Here is a 16,366-nt window from a genome sequence, read left to right on the forward strand (position 1 = left end):
ATGGCAATTTATTCCTGTCAGTACCACATGATCCTTGAGAAATGATTCTAATATGCTGATTTGCTGCTCAAGAAACATTTTTTATTATTATCAATGTTGAAAACAGCTGTTCTGCTTTATATATTTTTGTGGAAACAATGATATATTTTTTAGGATTCTTTGATGAATAGAAAGTTCTAAAGAACAGCATTTGAAATAGAAATCTTTGAAGTATTATAAATGTCTTTACTGTCACTTTTGATCAATTTAATGCATCCTTAAATGTATAAAAGTATACATTTCCTTTTAGCATTTTGAAAAAGGATATGATAAATAAAGTCAATATTTTATTCATTTTTTGGTAGACTGTATGGTAAAATTAAGATTTGTTTTTGACTATGTTAATTATTTTGACAGAGCTTAGTTTACAGAAATATGTCTAATCAGTTGATAAACATATCTACAGATTAGGAAATAAATATGCATAATTAGTCACATTAATTATGTAATTATTCATGTTATGTTAGACCAATACAATTAGTTGTTTGACTTTGTTGAATTCAAGTTGCAATTCAGTAGATTCCACTTCCTGTTGTTCAAGTTCAAATTAAAATTCCAGTTTAACTTCCTGTCCTACCAGATTATTAAACTTCAAGCTCAATTCCAGTCAATTCTCATTTCTTAAAATCTGAATTCTTCAGCACCCTGTCAGGCATAAGTTCATGCCATTGTTCAAAATGACTAAAATAATTTCACTGAAGGTAACCAAAGGGTTCAAATGGATTATTTACTTGGTCCTGTTAACACTCAAAATACTAAAAGGAATTCTTCTGTGCAGTTCATTACCACATACTTTCCTCAAGCTCCAGTATTTTCTAATATTATACGAAAATATTGGCACATTTTACAATCAGACCCAGATCTTTCCAACACCTTTGAGCATCATGTCGTTTTTTACAGCAAGGAGTCTAAAGAATTATCTAGTTAAGGCTGATGTATGTATAAGTCCTTCCAAGCCTCCACCTTTTGTAATTCCTTCGGGAAACTATGTGGAAATTGCACTCAATGTCAATACACCAGGAGGCTGAAATATTTTTCACATCTGAGAACAGGCAAAAATATATTAATAAAAAATGTCATTACTTGTAATCCGTGTAACATCATGTATGCTATACACTGTCAATGTGGAATATTGTATGATGTTGAAGCATCAAGAGAATTAAGAACCCGTATATGTGAACATTGTAGTGCCATAAGACGCGGGGACTTTAGTAAACCGGTAGCACAACATTTCAAAGAGTACGCAAATTCTGTTTGTGAGTTTTTCTATTTTGGCATTGAACAAGTTCACTTGTTCAGTAGGTTGGGGAGGGGACATAGATGTGAAACATAGATCTTTTGGATTTTTACTTTAGATACATTGTATCCTAAAGGTCTTAATCAAGAAATTGATTATGGTATGTTTTATTGAATTTTTTTTTTTTTTTTATAGGAAGCCACTCCCACAATTAGTAGAGTAGCACACCTGTTGCTGATTGTAAGAGTGCATAAAGCAGTAGCCTATGTGTCAGTGTTGTTCACCTTTTTCCTATTTACTGAAGGAAACAAAGAAATAAAGTAACGATTTATATTGTGATGTATGGAGGATTTATGTAAAATATGAAACAGACTGTATGAATTTTATGCAGTTCTGTTATTTCATGAACCAAAGCACTTGGTAAGCAGCCACACTAGTGTCATTTGCGGAGCTCTGCACTCATTTCTTATTGGCACAGCAGACTTTATCTCCTGCTTGCAGAGTTATTTTCCAGAGTTATAGGCTATTACTCGGTAGTGTGATCCATGAATATAAAGCTGTCATTACTCTTTGCCAGAGGCTTTCATTGGCTGTCAGTATGGCAACGTTAGAAAAATGTCGGAAAGTCTCTAAGAATGAATTACTTGGTGTTCTGGTGTTCTTTGCCTTCATGTCCCACACAAGATGTCTGAGAAGGTTCTTCTTTCAGAGTAGTCACATGAATTAAAATGACTTATGGCTGTATAGTACTATTCTATCTCTCGCTGTCTTCACAGGAGAATCAGATGACGATCTTGGCCTATTTCAGGGTGATGTACACAGTTGGTTACTCTCTATCCCTGGCCAGCCTTTCTTTAGCCCTGGTTATACTTCTCATATTCAGGTGAGTGTCAGCTTTTCCTAATAAAGACGAGTAGAAAATGGCATGCAGAAGAAAAATTGAAACAACACTCACAGTACAGCAGAGCTAAATGAGTTGGCCAGAAATCATATTATATCATATTATACCTAGCCTAATTAATTTATTGAACCTGAAGGTTCGATGATCACACAAGTCTATATCATAATTAAGATTTTATCTCCATTAAATGCGCAGCCCTAAGTATTATGCAACATGTAGGAATGAATATGTGAATCCCCTAAGGGTATATAGTCATTTTGTGCTTAACATTTCAACATGAGGTCATTAGCTTAGCTGTTGCTATCAGCAGGAGAATTGCAGTTTCAGCTGTTCATGAATAAAATGAACGTTTCAATGAGGTCTTTGTAATATTGCAGGAAGCTCCGTTGCACACGTAATTACATCCACACCAATCTGTTTGCCTCTTTCATCCTGCGAGCTGTGTCCATCCTCACGAGAGACGCGCTTCTCATGAAAGATGCTCCTGAGTTCAGGGACAACAAAGATGTTTCGATTGTTCTGAGGGACCAGGTAAGCAGAAATACAGTGACTCTACACACACTCACTTGAGTGTTTTCTTACACACCAAAAAACTGCACTAAAAACAGTGGCGTCCAGTGGTGTTCTGAAATGAGGAGACAAAGTCCTCAGGGTTTTTTAATCAAATGTAAATTCATATTCCAGTTACACTTAATTTTGTACAAATTTAGCAGTTTAAATAAATTATATTTTGTATTTTTGCATTAACAATGTAATTTTTGCATTAAGTATGTTTTATTATAACCAACTATAAATCTCCTCAATTTAGTGTTTTGTAAGCATTATTAATTCCAAAATAGAAACTATAAGAATGCTGTAAGAAATTTCAGATTTCATGTATATTTTATTTGTGAACTGATGTTCAGCTGTTATTTTAAATTTTCTTATCATCAGTCATCAAAGCTTGGTAAACAGTGCACTGATCATGTTTTCAAATCCTTTCAGCTTTGATTTTGACATAAAGTGAGATATGTAACAGTGTGACAGTTGTACATACATAGTTTTTAATTAGTCTTCCCATTAATACCATTATTTATTCATTCAGACCAATTGCAGAATGTGTATGAAAACGAGGTAGAATTTATCGCATTAGCAGAGTGATAGGCCAGTCAAAGTGCAATGGAGGCATTGCCGCCTTATGTGACTTTTCCCCATTCATTCTCAGTTACCCCCCACCGCACACTTTAGGGGATCTGTTAAAAATAACAATAGTGTCATTTTAGAAAAACAAGTGATTTATACACTTTTTTTTTTAAATGTCATATTTCATAATATTTGTGTTTTTTTATCTTTGTACTGTGAATTAATTTCCAATTTTGCCTCCTCTGGGAAAATGCCCCCGCTACAAAACTATTAAACTTCATGGATTGGTACAGTGAACCCCCATTTAAAATCCCACAGGTGATGCCAGGCTGCCGTGTGGCTCAGGTCCTGATGCAGTATTGTGTTGGGGCAAACTACAGTTGGCTACTGGTAGAAGGTCTATATCTTCACAACCTGCTGGTGCTGATGGTCTTCTCAGAGAACAGTTACTTCTGTGTATACCTCTTCATCGGCTGGGGTGTGTAATTTGCAAACTCTTTTTTTTGTGGAATTATTGTCATGAAAATGAGAGAGTAAAACTAAAATATTTTAAGATATTTAAAAATATTAAAACATTTAAAGTAAGTAAAATATTTAAAATATTATATTATTATAATTTGAACTATTAGCACATACAATATTTAAATTATTATAAATTATTTAATTAAATACAGATATTTTCATGCATATAATGAACAATTACCACAATTAATGTCATTTTCACATTCATACATGCTATTTTTTTTTTTAAGAAAGTAAAAATTAAATGCTAATGAAGATGCAGGTGTCTTGGTGTTCTGTTTTTTATTTAATCTCATTTTTTTTCTAACAGGAACACCTGTGCTCTTTGTGGTGCCTTGGATAGTTGTTCGTTACCTGTATGAGAACACCAGGTAAGATGTGCCAAAAGTCTTGATGCAACAGCTTTCTTTCATTTGGTTAAAGATTAAGAGCAGCTTTGGTTAAGTATTACAAATGCCTACATATTTCTCAAGGTGCTGGGAGATCAACGAAAATATGGCATATTGGTGGATCATCCGAACGCCAATCCTTTTGGCGATTTTAGTGAGTTTTTACCTCAATTTGTCTTAAATTTTAATTTGTTCTTTGATTGTATTAATAGCCACTCACATATGCTGACAGATAAAGATAATTACAGATAATTCTCCCACCTCCACTTGAAAGCAACCAATGGAACGTCAATGTGGATCTGGGCCGACTTTGTTCCAGGGGTTATTTTTGATTGGGAGATGGGAGAGTCGTTTGGAACGCAGCATATGAATAACTAGTTAAATATACATTCGCTCATGTATTATACATGGATGACTCATTAGTCTGGAGCATTCTTGAGGACTGTGTTGAGGAACTGTTTTACTGCACTCTGAAATGATTGTGGCCAGGTTTGAACATTGGAATAATTTATGCATTTTCCTTCATTGCACAGGATGAGAAGTCTTGAGAAGAACTTTCTATGTCTAACTATTTATATTTAAAAAGAATTATCACCATATTTTGCAGGTGAACTTTTTCATATTTATAAGGATAATTCAGATCCTCATCTCCAAATTAAAAGCACATCAGATGAGGTATACAGATTATAAATTTAGGTAAGAATTTGACTTCATTTTTGTTTCATTTTCAACAAAAAAATGTATATTATTTTCATCAGCATCTGTTAGTCTGTTTATTTTTTCAGATTTACTCCATCTATTGGTGTTTCCTTGTACCTGCAAAATGTCTATTTCTTATTTCATCAGCGTTACGTAAACTGGAATTGTGTCACATAAAGTGCCTTAGCAAACTTTTGATGTTTCAACCATTTTAAAGAAAATATTTCATCCTCTTATTCAAATGTCAGCCTTGAGGGTAGCATTCATTTTAAGGAGCATTTTTTCCCCACCAGAGACTATATTTCTAGCCTTCAAGCTTATATCCTGCTTATGCATAGCAGAATAAAAGGTGGATTGACTGGATAACAGTGGATTAACAGTGATTGAGGCCAGTTAGATTCTTGATTTAACCACAGTGCCTCACTGTTGTCATTTAAAGGGGTCATATAATGCGATTTCAAGTTTTCCTTTCTCTTTGGAGTGTTACAAGCTGATTGTGCATAGATAAGATCCCTGAAGTTGCAAAGACTAAAGTCTCAAAACCAAAGAGATATACTTTATCAAAGTTAAGACTCTGCCACGCCCCCCTAAAATGGCTCGTTCTAACACGCCCCCACATATCTACCTCACTATGTGGAAATATTTGCATAATGCCGCCCAAATGTGCACGCAAAGAAAGAAGGCGTGGTTTCAGTAACCGCAGTTAGTGTTGATGCAGCCATGTCAGGGAGACGCTGTGTGTTTCGCTGTGTGCTTTGGCGAAAGCAAAAGCACTTTATTTGGCCTTCCGAAAGTAGATGCATTTAGGAATCTTTAAGATTACTTACAACAGAACAGCAATGCATACACAAAATAATGATCTTTAAAAAAGCATAATATGACCCCTTTAATCTGCCTGTGAAATCTCCCTTCAAACTTTTAAAAACCCTAAAAGATGTAGATTTGTTTTTTTGAGAATGAATTAATGTGAAAAAGAGAAATGAACTGTGAATTTCACCTGACATTAAACATGGATTTAAAGAAAAGCTGATGATGTTTTGAAGTGAGATGGGCTGGATTGTGTTTTGAATAATCTTTAGTCTTTAATATCCTTGGTCCCTCAGGTTAGCCAAGTCCACGCTGACCCTCATCCCCCTGTTAGGGATTCATGAGGTGGTGTTTGCTGTGATGACAGAGGAACAGACTGAGGGCGTGCTTCGCAATGTCAACCTGTTCTTCGAACTCTTCTTCAATTCTTTTCAGGTACAACTAAGGGAATCAAGAGAGACAGCCCATGTCACAACATGGCTTAGTTCATTCAGTGTACTTACTTTTTCGTTTACCATGCACATTTTAAATGCAGTGAATGTGCTTACAATGAACTCGTTTTGACGCATTAGTTCCTGTTACCCCACAGGGTTTTCTGGTGGCCATATTATACTGCTTTGTCAATAAAGAGGTAAGAGGCTTTGTCAATAAAGAGGCTATTGTATATATTTGTATTTTTTTTATTATATTAATTATATAAATATAAATTATTTTTAATTACACACACACACACACACACACAAAAGAACAGCATTTATTTACAGTCAAAATCTTATACAATGTATAAACAATATACAGTATCGTTCAAAAGTTTGGGGTCAGAAATGTTTTGAAATGTTGTTTTTGAAAGAAATTATTACTTTTATTCAGCAAGGATGTTAAATTGATAATTTAAGTGATAGTAAAGTCTTTTATTGTTAGAAAAGATTTCTATTTTGAATAAATGCTGGCTGATGAAAACGTATCTTTGCATCACATAAATAAATTATATTTTAAAGTAGAAAACCATTATTTTAAATTGCAATAGTATTTCACATGAATACGTTTTTTCTGTATTTTTGATCATATAAATGCAGCCTTGATGAGCATAAGAAACTTATTTAAAAAAACACAAAAAATTTTACTGATCCTAAACTTTTGAACAGCAGTGTACACACACACACATACTGTATATGATATATTATTATAGTTTTTGTTAATATTTTGAATTAGATTAGTTATATTTCCTATTTTCATTTACATTTTAGTTAAAGTTTTAGTAAATTTGTTTTTTGTCATTTTTATTTTATTATTTTTTATGTGTCTATATAGATTTTATTACATTTTTGGTTTTTATTTTTAGTTATTTTTGTACTTCAACAAACTATTGAGAATTAAAAAATGTTTTAATATTTTAATATTGTATTACACTTATTGTTTTTTTAAGTATTAAATGTGTTTTTATGATTTCAGTTTTTTTAGTTTAATTATAATAACCCTTGATATATGTACTGTCTCTGATTCCAGGTACAGTCAGAAATCAAAAAGAAATGGCGGCGATGGAAACTGGGAATAAGCATTTTGGAGGACCAACGTAATTCAGGTAGCAACGCACAGCAGGGAGGTGCAGGACCTCGGTGTCACCACGACCTAGCCTGCTCTCCAGACTGCCCTCTGGACAGTGGCAGCCAACTGTCCTCGGACCCAACACCCACAGCCACCCTACCAGCTATTCAACATCACTACCATCCCAGAGCAAAGAGAGGCAAGGCATACTGCTACATCTCTGCCCGAAAGCAGGTTCTGAACGGGTTGGATGTGCCAGCGTTACCCCAGTGTGCCGGAGAGGGAGCAGTGATGTTTTCTGAGAGCTACTGTTGAATCATGTGGACTGTGCTGCCCATTGATTGGACAAACAAAGCTGGATATCATGGAGTGTCTTGGAATATGAGGTCTCATTGTTTTTGAACTGTCAAAAGCATATTACTACATCACGTTACTCACATTATGCCTGACAACCCATTTTATTTGTGTTTTTCTTGTTTGGTATTTACCACTATACCTCATTTTGGACACTAGATGAATTCTGTTATGTGCCAACATTGTGGATCAACTCAAAGACTTTACCACAAAGTCATTTATATTTTTGATTGCATGAGGATTGTCTGTTCAGAGTTCACAGGTAGGACACACAAACATCACCTAGCCTGCAAAATCACCAAATAGCCCCAAAAAGTATTTGCACCCTTAAACCACATATCCACTACCATTCAAGAATCTGGGGTCAATAAGATTAGTTAGAAATTAATACTTTTATTAAGCAAGAATGCATTAAATTAAACTAAAGTGACATGAAAGACTTTTACATTGTTACAAAAGATTTCTATTTCAAATAAATGCCATTCTCTTGAACTTTCTATAAGAAGTAGGCACCAAATCAGCATATTAGAATGATTTCTGATGGATCATGTGTAACTGAAGACTGGCGTAATGGCTGCTGAAAATTCAGCTTTACCATCACAGGAATAAATTGCATTTTAAAATACAGTGGGTACGGAAAGTATTCAGACCCCCTTAAATTTTTCACTCTTTGTTATATTGCAGCCATTTGCTAAAATCATTTAAGTTAATTTTTTGTCCTCATTAATGTACACACAGCACCCCATATTGACAGAAAAACACAGAATCGTTGACATTTTTGCAGATTTATTAAAAAAGAAAAACTGAAATATCACATGGTCCTAAGTATTCAGACCCTTTGCTCAGTATTTTAAGGGGGTCTGAATACTTTCCGTACCCACTGTATATTCAAATATGAAAGAGTTATTTTAATTGTTATAATCTTTTACAAATGTATTGCTTTTACTGTATTTTTGAATAAAAAAATGCAGCCTTGGTGAGCATAAGAGACTTTGAAAACATTTTTGAATGGTAGTATATCATAATTGCAGATGCCACTTAGTTTGATATTGTTATTTGCCACATTTTATTTTGTGCAGTTTAAGAGCCCAAACACTTTTTGGGGAGACTGTATATACATACAGTATAGGGACCAATAATGGACTTTGTTTTTGTCCATAAACAACAAATCAGTACCAGACTTATGTTCAGTACTAGACATTATGTCACATCCTCACCCTTATTTGATATGGTGCCCCTGGAGGTGTTAAATGTCTAATATGAAGGTTTTATATGGCTCTTATGTAACCCGCTCAACCAGGATGGCGTGCTCCAGGCGATCTCTTGAACAGCAGGAAATCTAATTCCTTTTTTATGCTTCTGCATTCCACTCAATGGCCTAATCCCCTTTCATTTTGTGCCATGACAGAACCCAACTGTGAACTGTATGTCTACAATAGAGTTTAAAGAGGATTACTAGGTATTTCAGTTAATAGGCAACAGTAACAACACTATTAAACATGGAAACTGTTTGTTTCCAAAACAAGGTTTAAATCGGAGTATGCCCTCACACGGACTGAGATCAATTCTTACACTGTATGCCTTCTTTTTTTTGTTACTTCACCTGGACATTATTTTTCTGTCAACATGGATGGAAGAGTGCAGTAATAATCTCTATTGTAGCTGAGCTTTCACTGTGATTTATACAATATATTGTCGACTCGTATCTAAATTGTATCCATCAAGTGGAGGTGTTTGTTCTGTTGCTTTCACATCCAGGTTATTCCACGGCTCCATTGACATCTAAAGCCACCTGTTGGATGTAGGGAGAACTGCACAGATATAGACTGTTGTAGAGTTGCCTTAGTCTCCTGAAGAATTCTTGTATCACATTTTTAGTGCTTAATGATATCAACCTGGTGCTAAGAGTCTGTGGTCATGCATGAATCTGTCAAAAATATTGGTAGGATGCCTTTTTTGTGATGTGGCAAGATTTGTCTAGTTCTGAAGAAGCCACTGTTGTTAAACATGCATAGTTATTTATCTCTCACTCTCATGTTTTGTCCAGTAATCATCTACATATTACAGAATAAGGTACCGTTCACACAGAATCGTTTTCATGTTTAAAACATGAGATGCAAGGCAGTGAAATTAAAAAAATAATGCAAGGTCTAAACTTCTTTTAATGTGCATCTCTAGACCATGTGGGCTTTTTTTTCTCATTGCACTACCCTGCATCTTGTGTTTTTAATCACAAATATGCATCCTGTATGAATGGCACCTAAGTGTGAAAAAATGAAAGCACTGTGCTGACTTAAATGTTAAAATGTTGTTAAAAGTGCCAGTAATGTTGTTTGACTTTCAAAATAGTAGTTAATGTCTTTCAAAACATTCCAGACTTGATAAGCTTCCACGTTAAGACACCTGATATTGGGTATCAGATCCATGTGCACTGCTAAAAAGTGGGTTAACCGGCTAGACTCGAGGACAGGAACATTTATGCTAAATATCAATGCTGTATTTGCCAAAAAAAAACAACAACAAAAAAAACTTGTGCAATAATATAATTTTGGACATATTTATTTCCATTAAAGCATCAAACTGAAATGAGAATATATTGGAAGTTTTCTTTGTTAGTTTTGTGGGCATGTTCCTCTATTTCCTGGGAATGGCATAGCACTCGTATGTGTGGGGAATGCGGCCAAAACTGCAATTTTTAGGTGTTGTATCGAGCTCCTCTGGTGGCACTGTGGCTTTGAAGGTGAAATGCTGAAGGAGGGAAGTGAAGAAGATGAAGAGTTCTATGCGAGCCAGAGCCTCACCAAGACACGCACGCTTGCCTGACGAGAGCAGACAGAAGTCAGTTTTAAAATCTTTTGAAGAAACTTTTCTCCATGTATCAGCCATTTTATTGGCTATGATTTTCCCTTTAAATTAATCAGTGATTTAACATGGTTATTTTTTCCCCAGTATGATTAAAACGGTGAGAAACATAATTCCATGGTGGAAACAAGCCTCCCTGTTTTTATTTTTATGTTCTAAACTCACCCATGCCAAATACAACAAATGCATCATTTTTCTGAAATCGGCCAACTGCATCCAGGAAGTTCTCTGGATCAAAGAAATTTGGGTTCTTCCACAGTTTCGGGTCTATAAGCACAGAGGATAGCAGAGGGAAAACCATGACCCCCTATAAAATAAGTTTATGTTAGAAATAGACAAATAATAATTAATAGTTAAATAAAGATAATGTAAATACATAAGAAGGATACCTTAGGAATGATATAACCATTGTATTCAGTGTCGCACATCATCTTGTGTGGGATAGCGATGGGGGCGAGATCCATATACCGTTGAATCTCGTGGATTACAGCATCTGTATACGGCAGGTTCTGTCTGTCCTCTACTGAGGGCCAGCGGTCCTGTCCTACAACCTCATCAATTTCCTGCTGAACACGCTCTGTACAAGTGAAAGAAAAAAACACTCGGGATTCTGCTTGATGCTTGGAAAGAGAAGACATTTGTTTGATCTCACCTTGAACGTCTGGGTGCTTCATCATCAGAAGCAAAGCGTATCTGATGGTGGATGAAGTGGTTTCTGTGCCGGCACTAAACATGTTCCATACTATAGAAACCAAGTTGCCAAAATGATATTCTGTTTCAGGATTGTCTTTCTCCTGCAAAAGACAATGAAGATGAATATGAAAATGAATATTATGCATATAAAAACTGGCTGTTGGGATGTACCAATTCTAAAACTTGTAAATTAAGGAAGTTTTCTGGAATTGTTTTAACTGACATCATGTCATAGTTTCACCACCAGAGGGTGCAAGTAAATGTAATGAGGACCGTGGCTTTATAAGAACTGTTTTAAACTGAATTATTTACCTCTTTCATTTTTAACACAAAGGCCTCAATGAAGTCCTGTGGGCATGAGGGATCCAAAGTATTCATCCGAGCCTGTGCCTCACGCTTGCAATACTCTCTGGCCTCTTCTAGGTCTTTAAACAGCTGATGGTGTTTACCGGGAAAGAGACTGACTAACCTAGGGAATACATTATAGATCTAAGAAGAAAATAAAGAACATCAATGTAAGTCTTCTTTTTTTTTTTTTTAAATTAATACTTTTATTTAGCAAGGTTGCATTAAACTGATAAAATGTGAGAGTAAAGACATTTATAATGTTACAAAAGATTTATATTTCAAATAAACACTGTTCTTTTGAAATTTCTATTCACTAACGGATCATGAAAAAAAAATGGTTTCCACACTAACATTAAGCAGCACACCTGTTTTCAACACTGATAATAAGAAATGCATCAAATCAGCATATTATTGACACTGAAGACTAGAGTAATGACTGATGAAAATTCAGCTTTGCCATCACAGGAATTATTTACATTTTAAAATATATTAAAATAGACATAATAAAAATATTACTGTTTTTGCTGTATTTTTAATCAAATAAATGCAGCCTTGCTACACATAAGCGACTTATGTATAAACGGTAATGTATGAAAAAATATATATATATATTTTAAAAAAAATCTTAGAGTACAATACCTGTCCAAGAGGGCTACTGAGAATAGTGAAGTAAGTATTCACAGTTCGAAGGAGAGACTTAAACTGTGGATCCTCAAGTTCAAACCTATGCCCAAAGACAATGCTGCAGATCACATTGTTTACAGCATTAAACAGCATGTCCACAGGGCTGAATGCAGAGCCTTTGAGGAGAAAAGTACAGCAAAGAGCTCAAGTTTCTTAAATTTAGTGTTGTAAAAACTCACACCATGTTCTGGAACATGAGATGTGGCTTAGGTTAGGATTTATTCTAATTAGTCATTCACCTAGTTGAATGTGCTGTACAATATATTAAATCTACACACGGCACATTTGCTCCATGAACTTATTGTACAAGTTGCAAGAACTTATTCAACACATTTTTTCTAAACAATGCAACCACTGTATGTTTGATTTTCAGATCTTTTTGTGGTTTATGTCTGCAGTTTGTTTCATCTTATAATCTAAATAAAAGATCATATAAAAGTGATTTTACCTTCACATTTTTTAAACATTTCCACAAGATTCTCAGCCTCCTCCCTGACTCGTTCCTCGATGCTCCTGCGGCCCATTCCGAAATTCTTCAGTGTCATAAGAGTGAACCTGCGCATCTCCTTCCATCGGTGTCCACTGGTGGACAGAACACCTGCACACAGAGACAACATTAACAGCAATTTGGTCTTCAGATAAATATCTGTTCAAATAAACTGTGTAAAACATAAGGCATCAAGCGAACTCACCATATCCATAAGTGGACTTCATCAACAGAGGATAGATGGCCCTGCCGCTGAATTCTTCACCAAGACCAATCATAGTATCCTTTAGGGCTTGATATCCAGAAATGATCACCACAGGAGTGTTTGCCAACCAGATGGTGACAACAGAGCCATACTTATTACTCAGCTAAAGTAAGAAGAGTTTTATGGGTTTGATACGGGACATTTCAATGTTACACATTATGTGAATTATTAGAATAACATGTACTTCAAATTATCTCAGATATCGATGACTAACAACCTTAAATATAGGTAACATATCATTCTGGTTTAATTTAGTCAATGTATATTAGAGCATTGTTGTTTGAAGGTGTTTTTGTTTGTAGTGCAATTTCGGATAGGACAAGTAGCATTCTTTATGCAAATATAATATATCACTGCACTTAGAAGTGGTATTGCTTAAAGGAACGCTCCACTATTTTTGAAAATAGGCTCATTTTCCAACTCCCCTAGAGTTAAACAGTTGAGTTTTACCGTTTTTGAATCCATTCAGCCGATCTCCAAGTCTGGCGGTAGCACTTTTAGCTTAGCTTAGCATAGATAATTGAATCTGATTAGACCATTAGCATCTCGCTCAAAAATGGCACGATGTAACTACAGAAGTGTCGAGTTTTAAATAGGAAAAATATAGAAACTCTTTGGTCATTTTTGAGAGAGATGCTAACGGTCTAATCAGATTCAATGATCTATGCTAAGCTAAATTAAAAGTGCTACCCGCCAGACCCGGAGATCGACTGAATGGATTCGAAAACGGTAAAACTCAACTGTTTAACTCTAGGGGAGTTGGAAAATGAGCCTATTTTCAAAAATAGTGGAGTATTACTTTAAAGTTATTAAGTATTATAGACAGCGATTCAGTGTGTGAAAAAGTAAAGTAAAAACAAATCATCTTTGAGAAACAGCAATACTGGGAACTCCTGTCTGAAGGTAACTGCATCCTGAAACTTCTCTAGAGAGTTCAGAAATCCCAGAATGGTGACCCTCACCTAGTAACGCATGTCTCAAAGACTCATAATAGAACAGATGTAATCTAAACCCAGTGAAAATGCACTGACTGCTTTAAATTCTTTAAAGCCTATGGTACAATCTTAAAAAAAAAAAAAAAAGCGTTCATCATTGGCATGTTGCATGGAGAAGCTTTAACATCAAAGGATGGTTATTAGTTAACTTTAAGTTTACCTGCACGGGCAATAATCGCCAATACTCAGACTTATATAACTGAATTATAATACTGAATAGGCCTACTAACCTCTAGGTAATATCTGTAGGCTTCCTTGATATTAAATTGAAATAAATTTCCCAGCAGTGGATTAGGCGCAGGTCCCGGAGGGAGCCGCTCAAAACTGCTCTGCTTTCCTCGAATCTTCCACAGCAATATCAGAGCCAAGACAGCCATGACAACAGACACTACATTCGTCTTCAGTGCCAACAATATATCCATCTTCAAATTTCACTAGACAGTTCTTCTGAACCGATTCGCAGTAAGGAACCGAAAACAAAGCTCGGCTCTGGGTTGATTAAAAGTATAGCGGTCTTTGCTAAACAAAAGTGTGCATTTCTAAATTGGGGGGGTTTCTAAATCTTCTTCTTCTTTTGGTTTTATGGCGGGTTGCGAACCAACTTCATAGGTGCATACCGCCACCTACTGTGATGGAGTGTGAAGAGAATGTATGAAGCATCTCAATGCAGGCTTTATGTAAGGGCGCACAGGGTAGTTCATGAATCCGATTTTAACATTTACTGGTACAATTTTCTCATTCATACCTATCACTACAGTTGTACTCATTTCTCTTTTCCCATTCCTATTTGATGTCAACCGTTTAACCTCTGTTACCTTTATGCCTGTAATCTGATTTCTTAGTACCTCATCAGTTAGTGACAATGGAACCCCATATATCACCCCTTTAATTCCGTTCTCTTCACCTGGCACATTGCATTTCACTCCTATTCCTCCCAATTCTTTTATCTTAATAGCCATCTCTTGTTGCTTTTTGTTCAAACAGAACACAAGCACTCGATTGTTTGATAGGTATTTTGCAGATTTAATGTTTCCCAATGCTTTTTTGAGAACCTTGGTTAATCGCATGGGATTACTCATTTCTCCCATTGTTGCGAATGTAAACATAACCTTGTACTCATCCTCCGTCCGCATTGTTTTACTCCTTCCTCCTTCTCCCCCGATTTCTTCCGAATCTGAGCCTCTGTCTTTCCGTTTCTGAGATGTCAGCTCTACCTGATTCCACTCTCCACAATTCAAATCTGCAAAATCATCTTCTTCTTCTATGCTACTTCCGTCATTCTCTTCATTCACACCACAGTCATCGCCAAACCCACCACGGCGTCTTTCCTTCGCCATGACGCCCCACTCCGTTCCTCGTGATCCGTCAGCGACGTCCTCGTGTTTCTAAATCATGCAATGAAAACAATGCCCCTTACCTGACCCCACCCCCAAACACAACCGTTTGACGTAAGTAAATCAGGTACCCACTGTGTAAAACGCCCCTCCGTTACGGCCTCGCCCAAGCACCTGCGAGGCTGCGACTGTTGCTGTGTTGTGACAATAATGGCAGTAGAACATTAAAGCAATTATTCTTTTTAGTTTTGAGATATGTTATATGTGTCATATTTCACTGCAGAGAAGCACAAATGCAGCCATAAATGTAAAACTTTTGTAATGTAATGTAAAACTTTTCAGTCATGCATCATACATCACATTTTCTCACATCTTTCAGACAATTAGTGTCATGTATAGGCTATATAGTTTTTTTGGTAAATCATTATATTACATTATAATGCATATAATCATGAGTTCCCTGTTCCAACAGCTTTTTGGTCACCATTTGGTTCAGTGTACTCTTGTGTTTTGTTGAATCAATCTGGACATTTCTGATTGTATATATGAATGTGAATGTTACTACAGCTGAAGTAATTTGTTTAAGAGAAGGTCTATGTTTTATGAACAGTATGTAATTCAATAACCAGTTCACTGAAAAAGCCTGAAGCTATGTGTGTAAGTAGTTTTGCAGGAAAATGCAAGTTAATTTAATCCTTGCGTACAGGCTTTCTGGACTGTTACTCCATTTATATCCTAGGAATGGCATAGCACTCATTTGTGCGGGGCATGCGGCCAAAACCGCTGATTGTGGGATTTATGTCAATCTCCTCTGGAGGTACCCCATGGCTTTGAAGGTGAAGTGCTGGAGGAGGGAAGTGAAGAAGATAAAGAGCGCTATGCGAGCCAAAGCCTCGCCGAGACACACACGCTTGCCTGTCAAGAGAGCACAGCTCAAAAATCATCTTGTCTCCATGTATCAGCAATTTCATTGTCTGTGATTTGCCTCAGTGGGAACCAATGAGGAATCAGTAGGGTTATGTTTGTCCCCATATGTCTAAAACGGTAAAAAAAAATTATGTAGCATGTGTCAATCTCAGTTTT

The 16,366-nt window shown here is 35.8% G+C and overlaps 2 protein-coding genes across 4 annotated transcripts in view; one reads left to right on the top strand and one right to left on the bottom strand.

Moving 5' to 3' along the window:
• Positions 1-8,040, top strand: part of LOC107685094 (gastric inhibitory polypeptide receptor-like) — a 19,566-nt gene extending 11,526 nt beyond the window's left edge. For both annotated transcript variants that reach the window (XM_016481580.1, XM_016481581.1), the window contains exons 6-14: positions 2,053-2,159; positions 2,555-2,708; positions 3,618-3,777; positions 4,132-4,192; positions 4,295-4,364; positions 4,818-4,906; positions 6,013-6,151; positions 6,306-6,347; positions 7,223-8,040. In XM_016481580.1, coding sequence (XP_016337066.1) covers positions 2,053-2,159; positions 2,555-2,708; positions 3,618-3,777; positions 4,132-4,192; positions 4,295-4,364; positions 4,818-4,906; positions 6,013-6,151; positions 6,306-6,347; positions 7,223-7,576 — 1,176 coding nt within the window. In that variant the 3' untranslated portion in view covers positions 7,577-8,040. The remainder of the gene's footprint in view (positions 1-2,052; positions 2,160-2,554; positions 2,709-3,617; positions 3,778-4,131; positions 4,193-4,294; positions 4,365-4,817; positions 4,907-6,012; positions 6,152-6,305; positions 6,348-7,222) is intronic.
• A 2,118-nt stretch (positions 8,041-10,158) lies between these two features.
• Positions 10,159-15,436, bottom strand: LOC107685095 (cytochrome P450 2M1-like). 2 transcript variants are annotated; one of them, XM_016481583.1, is made up of 10 exons: positions 15,367-15,436; positions 14,180-14,438; positions 12,895-13,057; positions 12,651-12,800; positions 12,158-12,318; positions 11,483-11,659; positions 11,130-11,271; positions 10,867-11,054; positions 10,643-10,784; positions 10,159-10,434 (listed from the first exon to the last, which is right to left on the bottom strand). In XM_016481583.1, exons 2-10 carry the CDS (start codon positions 14,369-14,371, stop codon positions 10,250-10,252), a joined length of 1,500 nt encoding a protein of 499 aa, XP_016337069.1. In that variant the 5' UTR covers positions 14,372-14,438; positions 15,367-15,436; the 3' UTR covers positions 10,159-10,249. The 2 variants fall into 2 exon arrangements, with proteins under 2 accessions (XP_016337069.1, XP_016337068.1); XM_016481582.1 differs by lacking the exon at positions 15,367-15,436 and having other exon boundaries at positions 14,180-14,492.
• Positions 15,437-16,366: the final 930 nt, after the last annotated feature.

This window comes from Sinocyclocheilus anshuiensis, unplaced genomic scaffold (assembly GCF_001515605.1).
Source record: "Sinocyclocheilus anshuiensis isolate Anshui unplaced genomic scaffold, SAMN03320099.WGS_v1.1 scaffold914, whole genome shotgun sequence".
Classification (NCBI taxonomy): domain Eukaryota; kingdom Metazoa; phylum Chordata; class Actinopteri; order Cypriniformes; family Cyprinidae; genus Sinocyclocheilus; species Sinocyclocheilus anshuiensis.

What these genes read in the sequence shown, in the direction of transcription:
- LOC107685095 (XM_016481583.1), bottom strand. Translation starts at nt 14,371, where the DNA reads ATGGATATATTGTTGGCACTGAAGACGAATGTAGTGTCTGTTGTCATG. An exon ending in AATGTTTAAAAAATGTGAAG is followed by an intron (nt 12,319 to 12,650) that starts GTAAAATCACTT and finishes TTCTCCTCAAAG; the next exon opens with GCTCTGCATTCAGCCCTGTG. An exon ending in ATTTGTTGTATTTGGCATGG is followed by an intron (nt 10,435 to 10,642) that starts GTGAGTTTAGAA and finishes TGCTCTCGTCAG; the next exon opens with GCAAGCGTGCGTGTCTTGGT.